The sequence below is a fragment of the Neoarius graeffei genome, chromosome 17 (assembly GCF_027579695.1).
Source record: "Neoarius graeffei isolate fNeoGra1 chromosome 17, fNeoGra1.pri, whole genome shotgun sequence".
Classification (NCBI taxonomy): Eukaryota; Metazoa; Chordata; class Actinopteri; order Siluriformes; family Ariidae; genus Neoarius; species Neoarius graeffei.
In genome coordinates, this window is record NC_083585.1 from 14,648,760 (window position 1) to 14,675,817 (window position 27,058).

Here is a 27,058-nt window from a genome sequence, read left to right on the forward strand (position 1 = left end):
ATGTAGGATTCTAGTTGCTCAACTGTCTTAGGTCTTTTTTGTCGTATCTTCTGTTTTATGATGCGCCGAATGTTTTCTATGGGTGAAAGATCTGGACTGCAGGCTGGCCAGTTCAGTACCTGGACCCTTCTTCTACGCAGCCATGATGCTGTAATTGATGCAGTATGTGGTTTGGCATTGTCATGTTGGAAAATGCAAGGTCGTCCCTGAAAGAGACGTCGTCTGGATGGGAGCATATGTTGCTCTAGAACCTGGATATACCTTTCAGCATTGATGGCGTCTTTCCAGATGTGTAAGCTGCCCAAGTCACACGCACTAATGCAACCCCATACCATCAGAGATGCACACTTCTGAACTGAGCGCCGATAACAACTTGGGTCGTCCTTCTCCTCTTTAGTCTGAATGACACGGCGTCCCTGATTTCCATAAAGAACTTCAAATTTTGATTCGTCTGACCACAGAACAGTTTTCCACTTTGCCACAGTCCATTTTAAATGAGCCTTGGCCCAGAGAAGACGTCCGCGCTTCTGGATCATGTTTAGATACAGCTTCTACTTTGAACTATAGAGTTTTAGCTGGCAACGGCAGATGGCACGGTGAATTCTATTCACAGATAATGTTCTCTGGAAATATTCCTGAGCCCATTTTGTGATTTCCAATACAGAAGCATGCCTGTATGTGATGCAGTGCCGTCTAAGGGCCCGAAGATCACGGGCACCCAGTATGGTTTTCCAGCCTTGACCCTTACACACAGAGATTCTTCCAGATTCTCTGAATCTTTTGATGATATTATGCACTGTAGATATGTTCAAACTCTTTGCAATTTTACACTGTCGAACTCCTTTCTGATATTGCTCCACTATTTGTCAGCGCAGAATTAGGGGGATTGGTGATCCTCTTCCCATCTTTACTTCTGAGAGCTGCTGCCACTCCAAGATGCTCTTTTTATACCCAGTCATGTTAATGACCTATTGCTAATTGACCTAATGAGTTGCAATTTGGTCCTCCAGCTGTTCCTTTTTTGTACCTTTAACTTTTCCAGCCTCTTATTGCCCCTGTCCCAACTTTTTTGAGATGTGTTGCTGTCATGAAATTTCAAATGAGCCAATATTTGGCATGAAATTTCAAAATGTCTCACTTTTGACATTTGATATGTTGTCTATGTTCTATTGTGAATACAATATCAGTTTTTGAGATTTGTAAATTATTGCATCCCGTTTTTATTTACAATTTGTACTTTGTCCCAACTTTTTTGGAATCGGGGTTGTAGAATTGTGTCAAAAAATGGTGGTGTCAAATGGAAATACATCCAGACATAGAAAGTGGCTGCGGTTGCAGATTTGCATATCATAGAAAAGTTGACCATTGTCCTTGGCTGCAGTCTGCGCTCTCTGAGTGCCCTTCTAGTGGTTAGCCATTTCTTTCTTTCACCCCAGAAAGAAAGATTTATAAAAGGCTGTGACTTTAATAGTTTGGAAAACTTAAAAAAATAATAATAATAATAAAAAGTTAGTCTTTAAATAATTCTAGGTGACACTGACAAACTTTGATAAACCTATATCACCTTCATGCGTTTCCAGATCAGTGGAACATTCCAGGCCACATCATAACATGAAATAGTTTAGTCTTGTTTTGACCGTGCACTAGAGTGTAATGCCAAAAAGAGCTGAGAAAATTATATTCTTTCAGGTAATTCAGCGACAAAAAAATAAAGTCGCATTTGCAGTTTAGAGCATTTGATCTAGTCCAGATAAATGTACTTAACTGCAGGTAGCTCAAGTTCACTGTTTAGCTTTTGTAGTTTTGCAGAAGAATCCATTTAAGAACAGTCAACAGTCAATTTTTAGCCATTGCATAATAACAATAACAACGTTTTCGAAGCAACTTGTAATTTGATCTAGAATTTAATTAAAATGCTGTGGCTAACAGAAATCCTTTTTATACATATACAAGGATCAGGCATCAAAGGACATTAAAATATTAAAGTCTGACATACACCCCTCGGTCATAAAATGGTGAGTTTTCTGTTACTGTTCAACAAAAATAACTCAAGAAATACTCATAAAATACTACTATTATTAGTTTAGATAAACAGCTGAAGACATTTGTTTATTTGACATACATTTTTAGACATTTTATAAAACTAAATTATGTATGCCTGTATTTAAGTGGATTTTTCCCCTCCCCATTTTCTCCCCAAATTAGCCATCTGCTAAGTCCCACCCACCAACCAGCTCTCCCCCATCAAACGAAAGCTCCCAACGGGGGATGCTGAAGGCAAACACGTGCTTCCTCCAAGACACGTGAATTCAGTACTCCCCCCCCCCGAAAACACTCATGACTGTGCATGGCCAATTTCTCTCCCTTGACCCCTGGCCCAGGGACAGCTGTGGCATTGTTGGATTTGAACTCACACTCTCCTAACAGTAGGGTGAACACTTCTCTAATGCAACACTCAAGGGCCTCCATTTTTCTTTAATTCTTTTTTCTCCTCCATTTTAATTAAAGAATTCTACAACCCCGATTCCAAAAAAGTTGGGACAAAGTACAAATCGTAAATAAAAACGGAATGCCATAATTTACAAATCTTAAAAACTGATATTGTATTCACAATAGAACATAGACAACATATCAAATGTCGAAAGTGAGACATTTTGAAATTTCATGCCAAATACTGGCTCATTTGAAATTTCATGACAGCAACACATCTCAAAAAAGTTGAGACGGGGCAATAAGAGGCTGGAAAAGTTAAAGGTACAAAAAAGGAACAGCTGGAGGACCAAATTGCAACTCATTAGGTCAATTGGCAATAGGTCATTAACATGACTGGGTATAAAAAGAGCATCTTGGAGTGGCAGCAGCTCTCAGAAGTAAAGATGGGAAGAGGATCACCAATCCCCCTAATTCTGCGCCGACAAATAGTGGAGCAATATCAGAAAGGAGTTCGACAGTGTAAAATTGCAAAGAGTTTGAACATATCATCATCTACAGTGCATAATATCATCAAAATATTCAGAGAATCTGGAAGAATCTCTGTGCGTAAGGGTCAAGGCCGGAAAACCATACTGGGTGCCCGTGATCTTCGGGCCCTTAGACGGCACTGCATCACATACAGGCATGCTTCTGTATTGGAAATCACAAAATGGGCTCAGGAATATTTCCAGAGAACATTATCTGTGAACACAATTCACCGTGCCATCCGCCGTTGCCAGCTAAAACTCTATAGTTCAAAGAAGAAGCCGTATCTAAACATGATCCAGAAGTGCAGACGTCTTCTCTGGGCCAAGGCTCATTTAAAATGGACTGTGGCAAAGTGGAAAACTGTTCTGTGGTCAGACGAATCAAAATTTGAAGTTCTTTATGGAAATCAGGGACTAAAGATGGTGTCATTCGGACTAAAGAGGAGAAGGACAACCCAAGTTGTTATCTGCGCTCAGTTCAGAAGCCTGCATCTCTGATGGTATGGGGTTGCAGTGCGTGTGGCATGGGCAGCTTACACATCTGGAAAGACACCATCAATGCTGAAAGGTATATCCAGGTTCTAGAGCAACATATGCTCCCATCCAGACGACATCTCTTTCAGGGAAGACCTTGCATTTTCCAACATGACAATGCCAAACCACATACTGCATCAATTACAGCATCATGGCTGCGTAGAAGGCGGCTCCGGGTACTGAACTGGCCAGTCTGCAGTCCAGATCTTTCACCCACAGAAAACATTTGGCGCATCATAAAACGGAAGATACGACAAAAAAGACCTAAGACAGTTGAGCAACATTAGACCAGAATGGGTTAACATTCCTATCCCTAAACTTGAGCAACTTGTCTCCTCAGTCCCCAGACGTTTACAGACTGTTGTAAAGAGAAAAGGGGATGTCTCACAGTGGTAAACATGGCCTTGTCCCAACTTTGAGATGTGTTCTTGTCATGAAATTTAAAATCACCTAATTTTTCTCTTTAAATGATACATTTTCTCAGTTTAAACATTTGATATGTCATCTATGTTCTATTCTGAATAAAATATGGAATTTTGAAACTTCCACATCACTGCATTCCGTTTTTATTTACAATTTGTACTTTGTCCCAACTTTTTTGGAATCGGGGTTGTATTTTAATGTTTTGTTCATATTCATTTATAATAATGTATACATCTAATACATATCAGATCCTATTTATGAAACTTAAAGGTAAACTCAAGCTGGAACACACCAACATTTTGCTTGAAATGTGCAAGAATAGAGCGCGTGACCTTTCCTAATGCTCTCAGTCATACATTCAGAGCATCCAAAATTCCCACCACCTCAACTTAAAACCATCATCACAGCACCGCCCCCCCCAACACAAAACATCAAGAAACCCCTAAACCAGATGCCCTCAGGAAAGCTCAGCTCATCCGACTTGTGTGCACTCAGACTATTTTTCTATTAAAGCCCCTGAGCTGATCAAGTCTGAGCGAAGCCAGCAATAAGAGACACAAAGATGAACAGAAACAGCAGAAGGATGCACCAAAAAGATTAAGAGGTTAATGGAGTTTGGTTAGTGAAGCCAAGTAGGTGACCTGATTAAAAGCATATAAATGTAGGTTACAAAAAAAAAAATCTGATACTATTCAAGCTAACTTCAAACTACCAACAAATAATTAAGATCATTTCACCAAATAGGAAAGTGGTTTCTTTTGGATAAATTGCATCACTCCATTTTTTTTAACCAGTGGATGGAAAAAGTGACCAGGATAGACTTGGACTGGCAAATCTGGAGAATAATATGCTTTTAAGGTATTTCAAAAACCAAGAAGACGACTGTTCTGTCCAGAGAGGCATTCTCTCTCTCTCACACACATACACACATACTTCTAGAGAAACAGAGCCATCACGTGACTCAAACACTCAAAACCTATTAATTAATCATATATATACTAGGTGTTTTTCTGCAAAGGCTTTGTAGCTGTTCAGTCTTGCATCTTCAGTAGGTTATAAGTTTGCGTGGGTGGAAGAAGTTCTTCTACCTTGTCCTTTTCCCTCTGGATGGCGATCTCCAGGTCACTGACTTTGTGCTGCAGCTGAGTGATGATATCAGTCTCCGTCTCAATCTGGCTCAGCTCTGCTTGTCTCTCACCCTGTAGCAAGGCCCTTTCCATCTCCGCCTACAAACACACACAGACACACTCCCCTCAGCTGTAGTTCACATCCCCATCTCCTCAAGTCTTATCTTTAGCAAAGGATTTCCTTTGTGTATAGAAACCTCATTTATCTGACAATCTGTGTATTTTTTGCATGCGTGTTGTCAAGGATGTTGTCAAGGACATCTGCATGTGTGGTCAAGTGTTTGAGCCTCTGTCTCCTACCTCCTGTTTGTTCTCTTGTAGCTGCTGTTCCACCTCAGTGAGCCGAGATTTTAACTCCTCGACCCTTGCCAGCACTCGTACCCGTTCCTCCTCCAGATAATGCAGTTCCAGCCTTGTCCCACTTCCTGATATTTCATCCAGCTACACACGCGCACACAATATTTTTTACGCGCGCGCGCGCGCACACACACACACACACACACACACACACACACATCAGAATGCAATACTTAACGTCAGTGCTTAATTTGTGAAGTGGGAGGTCCTGGAACACCAAATATTTTCAAATACATTTTTGTGAGAGCCATATATAAAAAGTGACGCTGAATACAACTAAAATGCATTTTTACGTATGACCAACAATTTGAGTGCAACATATTCTTTTTCATAATGAAGAGGCCCTTGACATGCCGTCTTCCTCCTGTCCCCCACTGAATATTTTGACGCAAACGTAGCTTGGCGTGTTTCGAAGTGCCGCTTTATTTCATTGTTTCATCGATGCAATCTTGTCATTGTATAGGCCTATTGGACACAAAGCAGAACCCTCTCACCCCACAAAGGCGAATTCCTCTGTCCATTCCTGTTGAAAAGTCACCTTTTTTCCCTTTTCACCATGTTCTTTGTCAAAAGGTTTTGCTTTGCGGACAGCTAACTGACTTTTTCATTAAATGGAGGTGTACTTCTTGATCTCAATGTGAGCTGATTAATCTGCGAGCCAGACGCATTCACCAAAAGAGCCACATCTGGCTCCCGAGCCATTGCAGACCCCTGCGTTAAGGCAACAACTGGATCAACAATTAACAAATCAAACACAGGTTACAATATATTGATGGCCATAATAAAACACAGCAGAGTAAAGACTTAATCTTGCTTGTGTATCTGACTGAGACTATAAAGAAAGTAAATAAATAAAACGGTCCTGGCACTTGCACCCACAACGCAGCCCCATAGACCGTAGAACGCATTTAAACAATAGACCTACCACGTGTCAACCAACCCGGCAGTGGCCCCGCTTGGCAAAAAAAAAAATATATAAAAATAATAATAATAATAATAATATCAGACATTATGATCTTAGAAAACGCTTTAGTGACGAACAGTTAGACAGTAATATGTTGTGATATGTTATAAAATATTTTTTATTAGGCTATATATTAAATTATATATTAAATTTATCTTCTAAAATAACAGACTGTACTCATATCACAACCGGTTTATTTCACCATTGGAGATCAGATCACACAAGACATGAGTTAAATGACTCATTTTAAGGATTTAAGTAGGGTATTTAAAAACACAGCCTAGGATTTCAAGCATATTTCAAGTTTAAAAGCAGTGCCAGCAAACATAAGTGCCAGCAAACATAAGTGAAATCAATTCAAGTAATAGTTAAGAAATAAAGGGTTTACAAAAAAAGTTGGAGAATTCATTTTAAGGATTCAAGTTTTACTATATTCCAAGGATTCAAGTAGCAGCCATAAGTGCAATCGATTCAAGTAATGGGTAAGTAATAACGGGTTTTTAAAAAGTGACATGAACCATTTTTTCTTTTTCTAGTAACACGGTTAATTCTTTTCTTAAGTAATAACGAGTTGACATATAACTTTTTTTTTTTTTCAGGGCAGCGATCCGCCTACACCCTTCACATAGTCAAGGATTTGTTACTGGTATGTAACTGGGATTGTTCGCAGGTGGTCGGCAGGTTCAGGATGCACCGGCGCTTTGCCAGCCCATTGTAGCTCTCTCGGGTTGCTCCATCATGGGTGGGATCCTGCGCTGCCTGTGTAAAATGTCTGTAGAGGGCAGGGTAATATTTAGGATCCGGCTGTCCTGGGACTTTGAAAAATTTTAGTAAGCTTTCTTGTTTTTTTGCCAATTTTTCCACAGCGCAAGCTAACGGCTACAAAAAAGCCGGTGTTCTATTGAGCGGAAGTATACACCCCATGACCCCCCCCTTCCCCTTTCGCATAGATTTTGTGGACGTCATAGGAGAGAAATCAACAACAGATATCAAAATCAAAACCGAACACAAAAATTTTTATTTACTTATTTAATTTGTTTGATTTTTTTTCCCTTTGTGATGGTCACGGAGGTGATCTGATCCATTTAAATAGCTGCCGGAACACAGAATGAAATGAAAATAGCTGCCGGATCCGACGACGGAGGTTCCAAATCTTGTTCCGTCATGTTCCGGCTCAAATTAAGCCCTGCTTAACGTATATTGACTGATTCCATGCAAAAACATTTCAGCACTCAACCAATCCAACTGAAGTGTCAGTGCTTTGTAACAGTCAGTATTTTTAAAGCTGCACATTTACATTTTCTAACACAGGAAAATCTTCAGGACAGAGGGCTTTGCAGTTTCTTTGTAACATGACAAATTGAATGTTTTGTCTTATTAATTGCAAATAAATGTTTGTTTATAGCTGCTACAACGTAAGTGACAACAGGACCTTGTTGAAGTAACTCATGGATGTTCCACATGTATAGTACCAGTCAAAAAGTTTGGAGACACAATGTTTGTTTATTTTTATTAATTAAAAAGACACTTCATGTCTTAAAGTAATGATGGATATTGTTTCCTCTTTACTCTAGACTGTTGAACAGTTCTTGCCAATAATATGGATTACTACAGTTGTGAAATTGGGCCATTTACTGTATTTTTTTATATACCTCATTAAAAAGTTCTCATGCAGGGATTAGTTAAGGATGGCTCACATGACATAAAATAGTTCCATCATTGATTAAGCAGCACATCTCGTGACGTCAAAAATGGGGGGGGGGGACCCAGTCATATAACCATGAACTGACCTCACAATTTCAAGCTGTATAGCCAACTCGAATCACAGCTGTGGCTCCGCGAGCATTTGTGTGTGTGTACATCTACGTATCTTGATCATGCCTAGTGAGACAGGTGATAGTATGGTACATTGCACATGTGCAGGTCGAAGGTCGCGCCAATGTAAACAAACATGGTTGCTTCCAGTGACTTCATGTTGAGATTCAATCTTAACACTTAATTTGGAATTTTTTAATGAGGGATCTAAATCAAATATACCATGCCCTGAGAGGCTCCAGTTGAAATTATGGATTCTCTGAGGAGACCAGCATAGTACGGTTTGATTCAGGGCTGCGCCCCTCACAAAATAGTACTCTGCCAGTCATCTCAGAGAATCCATAATTTCAGTTGGAGTTGAAATGTTTTTCCCCTCTGAAATGTGATCATTGTGATGCATGGTTATTTCTGTAATATCTCTCAAAATATCAGGCCATTCTATGGCTGGAATGTTATTTAATTTGAGGGGATTAAAGCAAATGTGCATGAAATCGCTCGCTTCGTGCAGTCAAGCAGACAGAGGAAGTCCGTGTGCACATGCGCAAGTTTACCACCTTCTTTTGGATTTTACGGCAGTTGGCATCCAGTGTTGCATGACTGCCATCTGCAGGTTTAACCGTGCACTGATGATTACATCATTCTGTTGCTAAACGAACAGCTGATCACACCAAGGTGCTTGCTGACCGCCGATATTTATTAGTTTGGTCCTGAGTTTCCTTTCCTTTCCTTTCCGACATAACGTCTTTTCTTCTCGCCTTCTGTTACTGTAGTCAGTCCTTCACGTTTCATTCACACACTCACGTCCTCCATTTTTGTCTCCCGTTTCAAATTTGTATCCCACAATGCCTTGTGCGAACAGGGAAAGCCCAATTCATTAATTGTTCCATTTAAATAAATTAATTAATTAATTAAAAAAAAAAACAAACACCACTAATAAAAGTGGAAGTCTGTGATTCAAATTCAGTAGCTTTCAGTCCACTCAACAAAATAATTGGGTGTCAGGGAAAATTCTTATGATCTAAACTTGAAAAATCTCAAAGGCAGTCTACCTTTAACACTTCGCATGCTTTGTTCAATTTCTCTAGATTAATTAACGAACAATATTTAAAATCTATTTTATAATCACACCCATTGAGATTAATAAGGAAAAATAAGTGCTTAAAATATTTCTAAATATGAAATGGAAACTGCAGTTTTACTCTGTTAAATCGCCATCATCAATCTTTGCAAATATCAGAATGCCCAATGATGCCAAAAGGGTTTTGAATTATATTTACTGTATGTACACACACACACACACACACACACACACACACACACACATATATATATATATATATATATATATACACACACATATATATATATATAAAATTTATTTTTTCCCCTCTCATCCATTCTAGTTATTTTAAAATTTTATTTTAAAACAAAAATTGTATTACTACAAACAACAACAACAACAACAAAAAAAAAGGAGAAGCTCTGACCTGTGTCTCCTTATCTCCGTTTTGTAGGTTGTGTGGAGTCCTCATATCCTGGTGTGTGCTCTCTGTGCTGCTACATTCCTCTCTCAGATTCTCCTCATCACTCTCCCGCTGCCTCTGCATCACAGTGGGCCTGGTGACACCCATCACACTGGGTCCATCATTCTTATTGTACTCAGCACAGAGGTTCAGGATGGTCTCTAGTCGCTGCCGTTCCTGTTTTTAAAAGAAAGGAAGGAAAGAAAAATAAAGGCAGAATTAAGTGACACTCGTACCAACAGTTTCAACCAACAGGAAAGAGGCTTCGTTCTGATTCACACACCAAATTTTGAACTGTTCAGAGCATTTCGACCAAAAATAAACTGGCTCAGAACCTGAAAAGTTGGTTCTCAGCTGGAACCAAAATATAGCAGTTTTTTCCAGCGCAAACCATGACATCAGTGGGCGTGCCATTAGTTTGGAGAGGAAGCAGTATGTAGCAAATTCAGAAAGCAATGGAAAAGGATACATCTTCAGAAAAACCAAATGGACTGAAAACAAATATCTGCAATAATAAAACAAAAGCTTAAAAGGTAAATCAATGTGATCCACTAGCTTGATGCTACAGTTTCCTCCCGCTGTATATTGTGCAACGCCCTCCGTTCAGGACGCATCCTTGATTACAATGGTTCCACTCAAAACTGGTGAAAACATTGGCCGATTCACTAGCTGGCACCAAGATTCAAAGAATCCTGAATGGAACTGGTTCAAGAACCTGTACCCTGTTGGTCAAAAAGGGGTATATGTGTGAGGGTGAAAGCAGTTGAACAATTCATGAAGGAGGCAGTGTATGACATTAGGCAGAGTTATAGCCAAGATGACTAGATGATTACGAGATTTTCTTCCTCTTCATTTGGTCTTCCAAATATGCAAACTTTTGCAACACAGATTTATTTGCATATTAAATGTATAAATTATCCAACAGCCTAAACATTACAGCTACTACCACTTCAGATGAATAATGTATTAAAAGAAAAACTAACAAGATTTAGTCAGTGGATGTTCCACCACACATCACAGCTTTCATGTGCCTTGCCATGGATTTCCTAAAATCTCTAACCGTACTGGAGGGATGAACAAAAATTCCTTCCAAATAGAGTCTTTTGCATGGCGTTTTGATAGTGGAAATCGTCTAACCCAAACTTCTCCCATAAGTTGAGATCTGGTGACTGAAGGCCATAGCATTTGATTTCATATTTTTTCAGACATCAAACTATTCAGAGATCCATTATATCCTGAGGATGTAGGCGGAGTAATTCTGGAAGACCACTTCCATCAGAACAGTTTCATTATAAGAACTTTATTGCTGTGTAGTGACTCTCGTAAAGGGGACAAATGGACCCAGAGCACAGCAGCAAAACGTCCCTCAAAAGCATAACATGTCTTCGATCCGGTGTGGCTGCAGGCTTTCATTCCAGCCAAATAGGAGGCACACTTGATCACTGATTGGAGACCAAGTGGAACGGATTTCCAAGCGGTATCAGGTGTACCTCCTGCTTGGAAAAGCTACTGTAGCACAAACTGCTGAAAAAGTTAATACTGACACCTTTCTGTTTTAGCCACCGTTAACTTTTTCAGCAGTTTCATTTCAATGAGCCTTCAACACCCATGACCCTGTCCCCGTCACCAGTTGTCCTTCCTTGGACCATTTTCAGTAGGTACTAACCACTGCATACCAGGAACACCCCACAAGATGTGCCATTTTGGAGATGCTCAGACCCAGTCATCTAGCAATCACAAATTTGGCCCTCGTCAAAGTCGCTCAGATCCTTACGCTTGCCCATTTTTCCTGCTTCCAACACATCGACTTCAAGAACTGACTGCTGTCTTGCTGACTAATATATCCCACCCCTTGACAGGTGCCATTGTAATGTAATTCACATCACCTGTCGCTGGTCATAATGTTGTGGCTGATCAGTGTATATCTGCATGTATCAGACCTTGGTCTTCAACACACAGTCCTGAAGTGAGACACTCTGAAGCCATGGACAGATAAAGGAGCAGAAAGCTGAGAAGTGTGTTGAGCAGTGGGTTTCCTTCTTCAGTGCTGACAAAGACCACTTCTCATGTGTTAACAGAACAGCATGGGTCCAATCTCCTACTGCTCTGGCTCTGAATATAGAGTTTCAGTGTAGTAGGACAGCTGTTTCTTGGCGTCTCTCAGGCCCATCTTGTATGAAAACACTGACATTTCAATGCAGCAATATTATACTCATAGTCCAAACTGAATGGAAGTAAACGGTGATGAATTTTCTAATTATTTAATGCTTGTAATGTTCGTATCCTTTTCAGCAGGTACTTTGAATGCAAATAAATGCTAATGTGGCATATTAATTCAAATTCATTTCATAAACTGACTCCATTTAACACTATTCCAGTTTATTAATTACACTAAAGGAAAAGAAAAACACTTTTCAAAACATGTTTCCTTCTAAAACAGAGTGGGTATTAAAAAAAAAAAAAAAAACTTAATTAAAAAAAAAAAAACCACACCCACCACACTGTGCTCAGGTAATACACAAAGGTAAAACCGTAATGAAAAGAAGATAAATATTTGGTGTTGAACCCTGGTGAACATCTTTTAAGGATCTTCGAAGATCTGTAAAGTTCTTTGTGAGGGTCTTTTAGGATCCTGTTGAGGACCTCAACAAAAGATCCTCAAAAGATCTTCAAGGACCTTTGAAATTCTTGGCAAGATCTTCAAGGACCTAAAAGAATCTTCAAAGTTCTTTTCAAGGTCTTCAAGGATCTTTAGAATTCTTGCCAAGATCAACAATCTTTAATATTCTTGACAAGATCTACAGTGGTGCTTGAAAGTTTGTGAACCCTTTAGAATTTTCTATATTTCTGCATAAATATGACCTAAAACATCAGATAAGTAGATCATAAAACATCTAAAAGTAGATAAAGAGAACCCAGTTAAACAAATGAGAAACATTATACTTGGTCATTTATTTATTGAGGAAAATGATCCAATATTACATATCTGTGAGTGGCAAAAGTATGTGAACCTCTAGGATTAGCAGTTAATTTGAAGGTGAAATTAGAGTCAGGTGTTTTCAATCAATGGGATGACAATCAGGTGTGAGTGGGCACCCTGTTTTATTTACAGAACAGGGAACTATCTGATCTTCACAACATGTTTGTGGAAGTGTATCATGACACGAACAAAGGAGATTTCTGAGGACCTCAGAAAAAGCATTGTTGATGCTCATCAGGCTGGAAAAGGTTACAAAACCATCTCTAAAAGAGTTTGGACTCCACCAACCCACAATCAGACAGATTGTGTACAAATGGAGGAAATTCAAGACCATTGTTACCCTCTCCAGGAGTGGTCAACCAACAAAGATCACTCCAAGAGCAAGGTGTGTAATAGTCGGCAAGGTCACAAAGGACCCCGGGATGACTTCTAAGCAACTGAAGGCCTCTCTCACATTGGCTAATGTTCATGAGTCCACCATCAGAAGAACACTGAACAACAAATGGTGTGCATGGCAGGGTTGCAAGGAGAAAGCCACTGCTCTCCAAAAAGAACTGCTCGTCTGCAGTTTGCTAAAGATCATGTGGACAAGCCAGAAGGCTACTGGAAAAAAGTTTTGTGGACGGATGAGACCAAAATAGAACTTTTTGGTTTAAATGAGAAGCGTTATGTTTGGAGAAAGGAAAACACTGCATTCCAGCATAAGAACCTTATCCCATCTGTGAAACATGGTGGTGGTAGTATCATGGTTTGGGCCCCATTTTGCTGTATCTGGGCCAGGACAGCTTGCCATCATTGATGGAACAATGAATTCTGAATTATACCAGCGAATTCTAAAGGAAAATGTCAGGACATCCGTCCATGAACTGAATCTCAAGAGAAGGTGGGTCATGCAGCAAGACAACGACCCTAAGCACACAAGTCGTTCTACCAAAGAATGGTTAAAGAAGAATAAAGTTAATGTTTTGGAATGGCCAAGTCAAAGTCCTGACCTTAATCCAATCGGAATGTTGTGGAAGGACCTGAAACGAGCAGTTCATGTGAGGAAACCCACCAACATCCCAGAGTTGAAGCTGTTCTGTATGGAGGAATGGGCTAAAATTCCTCCAAGCCGGTGTGCAGGACTGATCAACAGTTACCGGAAACGTTTAGTTGCAATTACTGCTGCACAAGGGGGTCACACTAGTTACTGAAAGCAAAGGTTCACATAATTTTGCCATTCACAGATATGCAATATTGGATAATTTCTCAATAAATAAATGACCAAGTGTAATATTTTTGTAACTGGGTTCTCTGTATCTACTTTTAGGACTTGTGTGAAAATCTGATGTTTTGGGTCATATTTATGCAGAAATACAGAAAATTCTAAAGGGTTCACAAACACCCCTGTTCAAAAAGCACCCCTGTACAAGAATATTAAACAAAAAAACACCTTCAATTCCAAATTAAACAATTATTTTTTTGGTGCCAACATATCATTAACACAAAGTTATGTTGAACATTCAGGAAAAAGCAAACAGATGGCAACATAATATCAATCTGTCTGCTTTTTTCCCCTCAATGTTCAACATAACGGGTGTTCATACGTTATGTTTTGATGACATCAATAAAGAATTGTTTGGAATTGAATGTGGGGTTTTTTTTAAGATTCTTGTAGATCTTGTCAAGAATAATAAAAAGATCTTTGAAGACCTTGAAAAGAATCTCTGAAGATTCTTGTAGGTCCTTGAAGATCTTTTGAGGATCTTTGTTGAGATCCTCAAAACTAGGGATATTTCAGAGTTTGTTTTGTATTTATCCACATCTTGTTTGCTAGTTCGTGTGAGAGGCCAACTTTGCACTTTTAGGCCATCACTCATGAGAACATGTCCCCAAAAGTAAACAACTCCAGCTATGGAAAACATTACTGCATCCAGATGTTCAATTCAGAGAGGTTCCACTGCATTTTGCAAGATCCATGCACCCATAGACTTGATTTCCGCTGCTTTCTTGATCTTGAGAAGCGTGCAAATTCTTGTGATATTAAAAATATCCTAAAAAGAATTTAATGAAATCCTTAATGGCCCTGTCACACTATAGCGTTTTGTTCGACGTTTGGTTGCGTTTTTAAAAATTTGAGAAACGCCGGGGAACGTCGACGTTCTTCAAACTAAGTTTCTAGGTCAACGATGTCTTGTAACGCTTGGGTAACGCTCAGCCAACGTTCCCTCAGTGTCAGGCGACGTTTGTGGTCCAAAATAGCAGCAAAACCTAGCGTTCTCATAGCGTCCACAGCGCTTTGATAGCGTTATCATAGCGTTTGGGTAGCGTCTGCCTTGCGTCCAGGTAATGTTCTGGACGTTACACAGACGCTGGAAAAATTCAGAACGCTGACAGACGTTAGAAAGATGTTGAAAGAACGTTACATGAGCGTTAAGAACGCTCGGCGAACGCTGACGAACGCTGAAAAACGTTGGCGACACGCTGGACAGACGTTCGATGGACGTTACACAGGCGTTAGGCAAGCGTTACCCAAGCGCTAGGCACGCGCTGGACACTCGACCCTGATGGGCCGGCGTCCGCCTAGCGTCCAGGGAACGTCCTGACTTTCGAGTAACGTTCGAGTAACGCCCGCAAACTTTCGTGTAACGTTCCTCTAACGTGTAAGTAGCGTTTTGATAGAACGTCCTGAATTTTTGTGCACACCCAAAACTATTTTTCACCCTCAGCGTTCGCCGACGTCCCTCGACGTTCCCCAACGTTTGCCGACGCTCGTCTAACTTTCTTGTAACTTTTTTCTAACGTTCTCGACGTTCCTCTGCGTTTCGCAACACGTTACTCGAACGCTGGTGAGAACGTCGTAGTGTGACAGGGCACTATGATCCTTTCAAGATCTTTGAAACCTTGAAAATCATGAGATTCTTTTAGAGCTCCTTTTAAGATGTTGGCTAGTCAGGATTCTGTGGTATATCCTTATCCAATTCTTACGAATCATAATTATGCAAGTTTCAATCCATTTCCATCCTTGCCAATTCCATTGAATTACGGTCATTTTTAAAAATTTAAAAATCCTCAAGGATCTTAAAGGATTCTAACAAAGATCTCGTAGAGACCTTGACAAGGATCCTTACAAGATCCTGATCCTTGAGGATTCCAGTTAAGATCTTTATAAGATCCTAAAAAGGATACTTTTAAGATTTTTGAAGGATCCTTGTTAAATCTTTGAGGATTTTGCAGGATCCTTGCAAAGATCCTGTGAAGATCTTGACAAAGATCCTGAAAACATCCTGATCAAATCCTCAAGGATTCTAGCAAAGATCCTAACAGGATCCTTCTAAGGATCCTTGTAATATCTTTGAAAGATCTTTGTTGAATCCTTGAGGATCTTAAAGGATCCTTGCAAAGGTCTTTGCGGGGATCATTATGAGGATCTTTGTAGGATCCTTAAAAGATCTGTCAAATCCTTGAGGATCTTTACAAATGATTTTGCATATGAAAATCTTTCTAAGATCTTTTCAGGATCCTATAAAGATCCTTATCTTTAAGGATCTTTGGCAGGTCTTTGACAATCCTCATGGATCCTTAAAGATCCTGTAAGGTTTTTCACCAGGGAAGTGCTTGATATCAGTTCATTCTTTGTACATTATAATACACCACAAAGCTTGGTTCAGATCATGCTGTGCTGTGATCTTGTGTGATGAAGCTTCTCCAAACCTTTCATTAATCCAACCTGTAATCTGCAGCCCACAAGCCCTACAGCTACAGAGCTCTCCGCTCAAACACCCTCGACCCGTCAGAAGCTGCGAAGATCGCAATTCACAGATGCCGAAAGAGTTAAAACATACAATATAAAAGCATTAATTTTTAATATTCTGTGATCGCTTAAACATGTCAAATAAATCTTGCTTTCTGTGTAGTCTGATGTCATGTACTGAAGCTGATGTTTTCATGCGGAGGAATAAGTGCTTTGTTTTTTTTTTTTTACTGCATCAAAGACAGCGATGTCTTGCCTCGAATTTGACACAGATGTCTTTCTTAGAAATATATATATATATATATATATATATATATATATATATATATATATATGTGTGTGTGTGTGTGTGTGTGTGTGTGTGTGTGTGAGAATGCCAGACAGTCGTATCCTGTAATTCCTCTGTTTCAAAGCCTTCGGAATGCATCACTTTGTTTCAGACTAAATGAAGGAGGAGGATATAAAATCAACTGGCAAGTTTCTCAGCTAAACACATCTGCCCCCAAGTAAGCAGAAGAACATTCAGCAGCTTCTGGCCAAACCAAGAAACATTGAGTAATTAAACAAATACATTCCAACACCAGAATGATCACGCACTAAAATACAGCCCGAAAGGGTTCAGTCTAATCCTCTGGAACATGCATCTTTTCCCTTCGAGGTAAACTGTCAGAGTTTAATAAGCTTCCAGCTGAAAGCAGGTAGCACATTCCTTCAGGCCACAAGAGCTGAAGAAAGCTCAGGTAATAAAACCTTTCTAAATCCCCGTGCAGGCTGCGACACACATTTCCTCTCCACCTTGGCCTGCTGAGTGTCAGATGCTGTAGTTTCCGCTCATGGAGATAAATGGTGTTTTGAGGCAACCTGTGCACTGTGAAAGCAGCTCACTGCTTCTACCTTTGTCTTTTTTTTTTTTTACCCCACATTCTCTCATAACGAGAGAAGTTAATTACCCGTGTGAACAAGAATTTAAATGAAGGCATCCGAGAGATCAAGCAGAAAGTTCTTGTACAACTGAACAGGACTACAACTTATTACATCAAACAAATGGCTCCTTTTAAGCAAGGAGAAGAAGAAAAAAAACCCTTCCTTCAAAATATCTGCTTTTTTCTATACTCAGCATTACAGAAAGAAAGAAAATCGCACAAATCCAAAAAAAGGTACAAAGTCCCACTTACCCTCATTGTACTTGCTTTAAAGTGGTAATAGTTCTCACACTACTGAGAGGTTCGCTCATGGACGTGGGGTCTTTTAAATCCTACTTGCTCTTTATCAAAACTTGCATGTTGGGACAGATGAAAAAATTTAAGAACACACAACCCAACCGTTCTTCTTCCTCCTCTAACCCACACAGCACACACTCCAAAGCTCAGTGGGCTATGAAAACCCTGAATCAGAGCAGTGAATGTAAAAAAAAAAAATCTCACTCTTCTTGTGATTCACGTTGTCACATTGTAAATAGTGTTGAATGCACTTCAATACATAAACACGCGTACTGGAATCCCGTCACAGGCCTATCAGCTGTAGCTTAATGTTTAAGGATCACTCTGAGTGCTTTGGCACACACTGGACACAGGAGGCTTATTAGAGGACATCTTATGAAAAACTATTCAATTAGTAAATTACTATGCTGAATTCATAAAATGAGATTCTTTTTGGTTGACAAGGGGAAAAAAAAGGCCTTTAAATTATGTTATATGGAAATGAGCATTTTTCTGGGAAACACGCCACTTGTATTTTTCACACGAGCTCCATCCGTGACATGGAGAACCAAAAACGTGATATAAATCTCAATTTGTCACTAATGAGGAAATCGATTAATTGTTTTGATAAATGTGGGTGTGTGTTTGTGAATGTGTTGATTTAAAAAAAAAAAAAAATCACGTTAGCTTGAAGATATGAAGTTTATCTTCTTGTGTTGAAAAACTCGCAGTTTTCAAATGAAACATCGTGGATCTGAGTGACATAATTAAATATTGGCTGATGTTGAGTGGCATATCAGATATATTCCATTCAGCTAGCATGATATTGAATGAGTCGAAGATGAGCATCTGATATACCATGAAAAAAAGCCAGCCAATATTATTGTTCATACCAGCATTCTCGAAGGCCGACGCTAGCTTACCCGCAACTCTGTGCTGTTAGCGCGGCAGTCCAGTTAGCTTCCACCTGGCATAGCATTAGCAAAGGCCGACGCTAGCTTACCCACAACTCGGTGCTGTTTGCGCGGCAGTCCAGTTAGCTTCCAGCCAGTGTAGTGTTTGCAAAGGCCAATGCTAGCACAGTCAAGCCAAATATTATTTTCCCTGTGTAATTTACTTAGTTACTTTTAAAATCAACATTGACAGCTACACACAACGGAGCTACCTGGCAGCCAAAATTCTCTCAATCTTCCATTTTTATCAAAGCAATCCTGACAGCCATGTTTGTTTACAAATCATCACTGTCGCTCACTAGCACGGAAGTTTTACATCTGACATGTTGTCTTGACATGCTATATTGTAACAATATTGCACGCTCGTTCTCCATTGGATACAGTGGTGTGATACATAGAGGGTAAGTGATATCAATAAATCCACTAGAAGGGAATAGAATACATGTTTTTATTCCATTGAAAAAAAGTGTCCTGTATTTATAATAATTCCCAATATTTCACTCTGATGGCGTCACTCCCAGTGTTTTGTTATTGACTGCAGATTGAAGTTGCGGGATAATCACAGCTACAGCTGAACTTTTAATTGTCACGCATCAATGAGTTCGATCTTATATCAATAGAATTACAATATTTTGGGTGAAAGGTCTCCCTCTCTCTCCCCCGGATGGATGGATGGATGGATGGGGTACCCCACTAAATATACTCACAGTCAATAAACTATATGGTTTTGAATGGTGATGTTGGGTTTAATTTGAAATAAATGATGAAAGAAATAATAGATAAAACTAAATCTTTGATGTGAATACTCCTCAAAATTTGGCAAAAATTCTGCAAAATTTGTGGAAAAATGGCGGCTTGATCTGGGACATGATAAATGGTTGACATCGCATTCCCTTAAAAAGGTTGTAGTCCACTGAAAAGTATGCAGGTATCACGAATTGTATTTTAAGTTGTAACTTTATACACCTAAGGATTGGTGCGCTCACAGAATAATCATAACCGTAATAAAACATTATGCAAAATATTTGATCACCGTCATAACTCCGTTTTTTGCATACCCAAAACCAATACGATCCTATGTTTTGATCTAAAGGGAAAGCCTCAGGGTCAAGGTCACTACCTCACCAAAAGTAGTAACTTAAAATCACTACGCCATATAAAAATTGTTATAAATCTGCAATTTTGTTTTTTAAAACAAAAGCTGAAAGTAGGTATAGAATATGTTTCTTACAGAATATGTTACGATGGTAGCTGGTCTTGTATGAATTTCTCAGCTATAAAATGAGTTGTGGTCTATTTTTTACCATAGTGTGTTATTTGTGTGCGGGGAAGGACACACATTAACAATTTGCATGTGTAGAATGGAATTTTCCACTCCAACAGAAGTTGATCGTGCTTCCATTTGCGGGGTCTCCGTTATGTGGGTAGATCTGTTCCAGTCAATGCTGACTTACCTGCGGTTCCTGCCACTGCCGACTCGCCTGCCTCCACGCCTGTTGTTCCTGTCACTGCCTCCTTGTATTTAAAGCCCCTCTTTCACAGATCATAGGCGAAATTGATTGAAATTTCATATCAAGGAAAAAAAAAACCTCATTTATTCTATATCTCAGTAGTTCTTTGTATCAGGGACGAGAGTTTTCTGCTTTTCGGTGGATTTCCGCTTTTTCTGAGAAAAACATTACCTTTTTATATTATGCCAAATCTCATCTCATTATCTCTAGCCACTTTATCCTGTTCTACAGGGTCGCAGGCAAGCTGGAGCCTATTCCAGCTGACTACGGGCGAAAGGCGGGGTACACCCTGGACAAGTCACCAGGTCATCACAGGGCTGACACAGACAACCATTCACACTCACACCTACGGTCAATTTAGAGTCACCAGTTAACCTAACCTGCATGTCTTTGGACTGTGGGGGAAACCGGAGCACCCAGAGGAAACCCACGCGGACACGGGGAGAACATGCAAACTCCGCACAGAAAGGCCCTCACCGGCCACGGGGCTCGAACCCGGACCTTCTTGCTGTGAGGCGACAGCGCTAACCACTACACCACTGTGCCGCCCATTATGCCAAACCCATTAAGAAATTTTTTTTTTATTAATTAAGGGGGGTTGGGTTATGTTCCTTCATGCTGTTCAAACTTAATTAACTCCAACGATGTTTACACATTATTTGTAAGTCGCTATCTTTAGTCTTGTTTAATCTTGTTGAATGTGATGTAAAATTCGTGTCATCTACATTGTTATTGGTCAAAACTGATGTCGCGACCATAATAGCCAAATCAAAAACAGTTTTTACAAAAAGATACCCACATCCGTTTTCTTTTATCAAAACTTACACATGTTCGTGAGCTGCATATCAAAAATACATTCCTCTAATCAGCATTTTTTCTCAAGATGCTGAATACTATTGACAAGCGAGATGAAGCGAAGGTACATAAAATTGATGCTGGTATAAAAAACAAGTTTAGCAAAACAAAAGGAAAGCAAGAGAGGAGTGTGAGAGAGAGCAGAAGAGAGCTAGGTTAGAGCATGTAAAAAAACAGGAGGCGCTGGCTAATGAAAGAAAAAGGAAAAAGAGGACTGATAAGCTTTTGGCTTTAGCCAAGAAGCTGAAGAAGTCTAAATAATCAAATGAAAATTTGTTTCAAAAATAACTGGGACCTGTAAATAACTGTAAAAAGTGTAAATAGACATTTTCCTTTTGAAGAAAACATACAAGTGATGTGGACAATAAGATAAAGACAGTCCCCATAAAATATGCATTTGTTTGATTCAATACATTGAATATATGATCATTTGAATTATTAATGGAACTGTAAATAACTAGGAATTTTAATGGACATTTTTTAGAAAAACAAGTGATGTTGACAATGAGTAATAACCAGTCCCCATAAAATGTAGATATTATTTTGAATTAATGCAATGCACATATTGATTTTGATACATATTGTTCCATATAATACTGTTTTTATTTCAATAAGTATTAAAATAGGCATCAGGTGTTTTAATTAACTACAGCTCAGATTGCAGGAAATAAGGTGTGTAAGATCTCATTTTGAAAAAAATTTCCCAGGGGGTGTCCCCCCGGACCCCCCTTATTACTTCGGGCGCCTTTGGCGCCCTCAGCACATTTTACAGATTTTCTGCTTTTTTCATCAGGACCCACTTTCATCCCTGTTGTATGTAATTGATCAGGATGAGAAAATGGATCGTTTTGACGGTATGCTTTATTGAAAGGGTCATTTTTAACAGTAATCACTGATCCTGCTTATATTTCACTGTCATTTTGTAAGCAAACAGGTCCTATTTCGCCATACAAATACACAAAATGTATCATATACATTTCCATATACATTGTATATATAGATTTCATGGAAATCTATCCCCACCAATAGGATTTAACGTCGGCATCTCACTAGCTAGGGCCCTAGTAAAAATAGACTTTCCTAACTGTAATTTACAAAGGTTTCAGTTTACAAACGATGATGTGTGCACAAAATGAGAAAAACGTTAAATCACTTGGAAACAGGAACCTCTTCGATTCCCTCCGGGTTAAAAAGTGAGTATATATACTGTGTAAATACAATCAAATCCTCTTTACACAGAGGGGTATATTCTGGCCTAGGCTATTTTACACCTTGGGTATAGTTTGGTCTAGGATAGTTTATCCCCCGGGGTATACTCTGGCCTGGGCCAAACTATACTCGGGTTTAATCTGGGCAGGGGTTAATTTGGCCTGCGACACCGGTTCAAAATTCAAATTCTGTTGATTAATTTGCATTTTTTTTTTTGTGGAGGTGTCCATACAATATTAAGAACATTATACAGTGGCACAAAGATATGAAGTTTATCTTCTCTGTTGAAAAATATATCGCTTGTTTGCTATGCTCACTTGCAAAATATACATTAATCACCACTTGAAGATAAACTTTATATCTTTGCACCATGGTGTATGAATAATATCCTTCATTTACTTTGCTGTGATAAGCCATGGTGTGGCGATGTCTTTAGATACATAAATACAAGGTATAAAATATATAGATACTTTATACCTTGTATCTACTGAGCAGAAGACACAGAACTAATGGTGCCAAAGACAGCAAGGATACTAATACTTAAGATTCAGTGGAAATACAGTGGGGCAAAAAAGTATTTAGTCAGTCACCAATTGTGCAAGTTCTCCCACTTAAAAAGATGAGAGAGGCCTGTAATTTTCATCATAGGAATACCTCAACTATGAGAGACAGAATGAGAAAAAAAAAATCCAGAAAATCACATTGTCTGATTTTTAAAGAATTGATTTGCAAATTATGGTGGAAAATAAGTATTTGGTCAATAACAAAAGTTCATCTCAATACTTTGTTATATACCCTTTGTTGGCAATGACAGAGGTCAAACGTTTTCTGTAAGTCTTCACAAGGTTTTCACACACTGTTGCTGGTATTTTGGCCCATTGTTCCATGCAGATCTCCTCTAGAGCAGTGATGTTTTGGGGCTGTCGCTGGGCAACACGGACTTTCAACTCCCTCCAAAGATTTTCTATGGGGTTGAGATCTGGAGACTGGCTAGGCCACTCCAGGACCTTGAAATGCTTCTTACGAAGCCACTCCTTCATTGTCCGGGCGGTGTGTTTGGGATCATTGTCATGCTGAAAGACCCAGCCACGTTTCATCTTCAATGCCCTTGCTGATGGAAGGAGGTTTTCACTCAAAATTTCACAATACATGGCCCCATTCATTCTTTCCTTTACACGGATCAGTCGTCCTGGTCCCTTTGCAGAAAAACAGCCCCAAAGCATGATGTTTCCACCCCCATGCTTCACAGTAGGTATGGTGTTCTTTGGATGCAACTCGGCATTCTTTCTCCTCCAAACACAAGTTGAGTTTTTACCAAAAAAAAAAGTTCTATTTTGGTTTCATCTGACCATATGACATTCTCCCAATCCTCTTCTGGATCATCCAAATGCTCTCTAGCAAACTTCAGACGGGCCTGGACATGTCCTGGCTTAAGCAGGGGGACATGTCTGGCACTGCAGGATTTGAGTCCCTGGCGGCGTAGGGTGTTACTGATGGTAGTCTTTGTTACTTTGGTCCCAGCTCTCTGCAGGTCATTCACTAGGTCCCCCCATGTGGTTCTGGGAGTTTTGCTCACCGTTCTTGTGATCATTTTGACCCCACGGGGTGAGATCTTGCATGGAGTCCCAGATCGAGGGAGATTATCAGTGTCTTCCATTTTCTAATAATTGCTCCCACAGTTGATTTCTTCACACCAAGCTGCTTACCTATTGCAGATTCAGTCTTCCCAGCCTGGTGCAGGTCTACAATTTTGTTTCTGGTGCCCTTTGACAGCTCTTTGGTCTTGGCCATAGTGGAGTTTGGAGTGTGACTGTTTGAGGTTGTGGACAGGTGTCTTTTATACTGATGAGTTCAAACAGGTGCCATTAATACAGGTAATGAGTGGAGGACAGAGGAGCCTCTTAAAGAAGTTGTTACAGGTCTGTGAGAGCCAGAAATCTTGCTTGTTTGTAGGTGACCAAATACTTATTTTACCGAGGAATTTACCAATTAATTCATTAAAAATCCTACAATGTGATTTCCTGGATTATTTCCCCCCATTCTGTCTCTCATAGTTGAGGTATACCTATGATGAAAATTACAGGCCTCTCTCATCTTTTTAAGTGGGAGAACTTGCACAATTGGTGGCTGACTAAATACTTTTTTGCCCCACTGTAAATACATAAAATTGAAATAACAAAAAAAAGGGTTCCTCAGTGCTGCAATAGAAAAGCATTCTCCTTCAGTGCCGTAGCCATCCTCAGCCAGAAGTCCTAATCCACTTTCACATATGAAATCCCTTATTGTATGAGGTAAAAACATGGAATGATCAATTTTCATTTCCACTCAGATGGGAATATAGCGTATTCCCATCTGACTGTATTTAGTGGAACGCAAACCTTCAAGACTGGATATGATGTATAATTCATTAGGCAACAAGCCCAATGTTGTGAAAAGCTCAAGCTGAGACATTAGCTAGTTAACAACATGGCACAAGTCGAGCTGCATCAAGTCTCAGAGTTCTCATCCTGTTTTTGAACTTTTGTTCAAGCAAAGGTTATAATATTTTTGTTTATATCTGCCAGTGTTGTTTTTGCTGTTTTGCATTTGCCACCGGTTGCTTTGCACTGAAGCAGTACAAGTATTCAGGTTATATCGGTGTCAGTAGTTCTGTCGCAATATCATTACATCCTTGTTTACGTCACAACACACAAATCAGATGGCTCGGATTCCCACTGGAGCCATGGCAAAAGATTTCTGTAAATGCTACAAGGTTGCCAAGGGATAGATTAATGCTTCAACTTTGCCATTTTGCTCCTATTCCCACATAATCGCAGCAAACATATGGTTCTCAGTGTGAGTAGGAATGAGGCATCAAAAAAACAAGATGCTCTCTGTGTGGGAGGGATGCTGTTATCAGCACCTCAGTCAATCCAACCCACAAACCAATGACGAATCGTGAGCATTTGTAAACTTGTGTATGCTGAAGAGGGCAGATAGCGCTTTCTTCCATGTGTGTTACACTGTCTGCTCTGATGAACACGTTCCAAAAGATGCAGAAGTTGGTTTCATATGAGGAAGTAGGTCTCTACCACCACAAATGACTATCGCTCAGCCATTGTAATGTTTCAACATCATTCAGCCCTTTAAGCCCTGGATACGTAGTACTCCAAGTATTTTCGACAACCCCATTATTTTATACCTTATCTAAGAAGTGTATTCAGTGAATAGAAAGATTTAGAAATTGATCCTAGCTTTCTAGACCTCTAATTTATCTCATCTCATCATCTCTAGCCGCTTTATCCTGTTCTACAGGGTCGCAGGCAAGCTGGAGCCTATCCCAGCTGACTACGGGCGAAAGGCGGGGTACACCCTGGACAAGTCGCCAGGTTGGCACAGGGCTGACACATAGACACAGACAACCATTCACACTCACATTCACACCTACGGTCAATTTAGAGTCACCAGTTAACCTAACCTGCATGTCTTTGGACTGTGGGGGAAACCGGAGTACCTGGAGGAAACCCACGCGGACACGGGGAGAACATGCAAACTCCGCACAGAAAGGCCCTTGCCGGCCACGGGGCTCGAACCCGGACCTTCTTGCTGTGAGGCGACAGCGCTAACCACTACACCACCGTGCCGCCCCCTCCAATTTATTTTTAAAAAATATGAAACGTAAATGTTAAGAGGATAGTGCATGGGATTTATTTAAAATCCACTGCCTAGTTTTTACCACCTAAAGCTGTGATCACACTACAGCTCGTGATGCTTTGCGATGGGTTATCAATGAAAATGAGGCATTTTGGTGACTATGCATGGCGATATACAGGTGAGCTAAAAGTTGTGGTCACACAGCAGGCGAACACTTGACGGTCATGCCTTCGCACGCTCGAGCAGCCGCACTCGCTCACAGGATCCAGTCGTTATGGGAAGCGTCTGATGCTGATTTGAGCGCAATCAGCACGCCCATAAACACAGAGGCTTTGCAAAGTATTATTACCACGGTCACATTTGTTTCTAGCCATGTTTATGACTCCGCGTTTGGTTTTGGTTTTGTAAATATCACATCTGCTAATAAAAAACACTCTTCCTGCACTTGGATCAATCTACTGCTGCAAGTATTCTGTCAGATATGCAAAGTCTCTATGAAAAACAGTGTCCTTATATGCACGTGCTGTTTAAACTCAAATCAGCATCAGGGGTTTCCCATAATGACTGGGTCCCAAGTGCACGCACAACACACTCTATAGGATTCCCGAATGTAAATGCACTAAGTCTCAGGGAAGGTTACGTTATGTGGAGCCACTGTGTTGAAGCTTCCGTGAAAATCGGAGATATGGATTTGAGACAAATACATCTGAAGAGGCTCAACGAAGGTTCCTCAAGCTTCGGGAAGTATTCCCAAACCCATCTGCTAGTATTCGCTGCCAAGTTTGCCGATGAAAACATTGCCACCAAATTTCAATGCATGCATTAAAATTTTTGAGGATGTTTCTGGCCACTCACAAGGTAGACACACACCAAAACAACTCGTGAAGCTCGGAGAACAATTGCTGTGTGTTGCACCGTTTGTGGTGATGCTACCAATTTTTCATTGCCAAGTGTTCACAAACCCATTGTGAGCTGTAGTGTGACCAGGGCCAAACGGTTAAAGGTAAACTCTTCAAATAATTAAACTTCTGCTGATAGCACAGCAAAAATAATTTGGTACACACACCAGACTGTTCATTTTAATTGTCCAGTTATTAGAAGAAACCTTTATTAGTGTGCACATGCACACTTCAAGCACAGTAAAATTCATTCTCTGCATTTAACCCATCTGAAGCAGTGAAAACACACACACACTCAGAGCAGTGGGCAGCCACACCAGAGCACCCGGGGAGCAGTCAGGGGTCAGGTACCTTGCTCAAGGGCACCTCAGCCCAAGGCTGCC

The 27,058-nt window shown here is 40.0% G+C and overlaps 1 protein-coding gene across 7 annotated transcripts in view; it reads right to left on the reverse strand.

Annotated features, from left to right (window-relative positions):
• The window catches only part of phldb1b (pleckstrin homology-like domain, family B, member 1b), a 196,098-nt gene that overhangs the window by 93,242 nt on the left and 75,798 nt on the right, over positions 1-27,058 (reverse strand). For all 7 annotated transcript variants that reach the window (XM_060943763.1, XM_060943759.1, XM_060943762.1 and 4 more), the window contains 3 exons: positions 9,668-9,880; positions 5,345-5,485; positions 5,006-5,143 (listed from right to left, as the gene is read on the reverse strand). In XM_060943763.1, the coding sequence (XP_060799746.1) occupies positions 5,006-5,143; positions 5,345-5,485; positions 9,668-9,880 (492 nt within the window). The remainder of the gene's footprint in view (positions 1-5,005; positions 5,144-5,344; positions 5,486-9,667; positions 9,881-27,058) is intronic.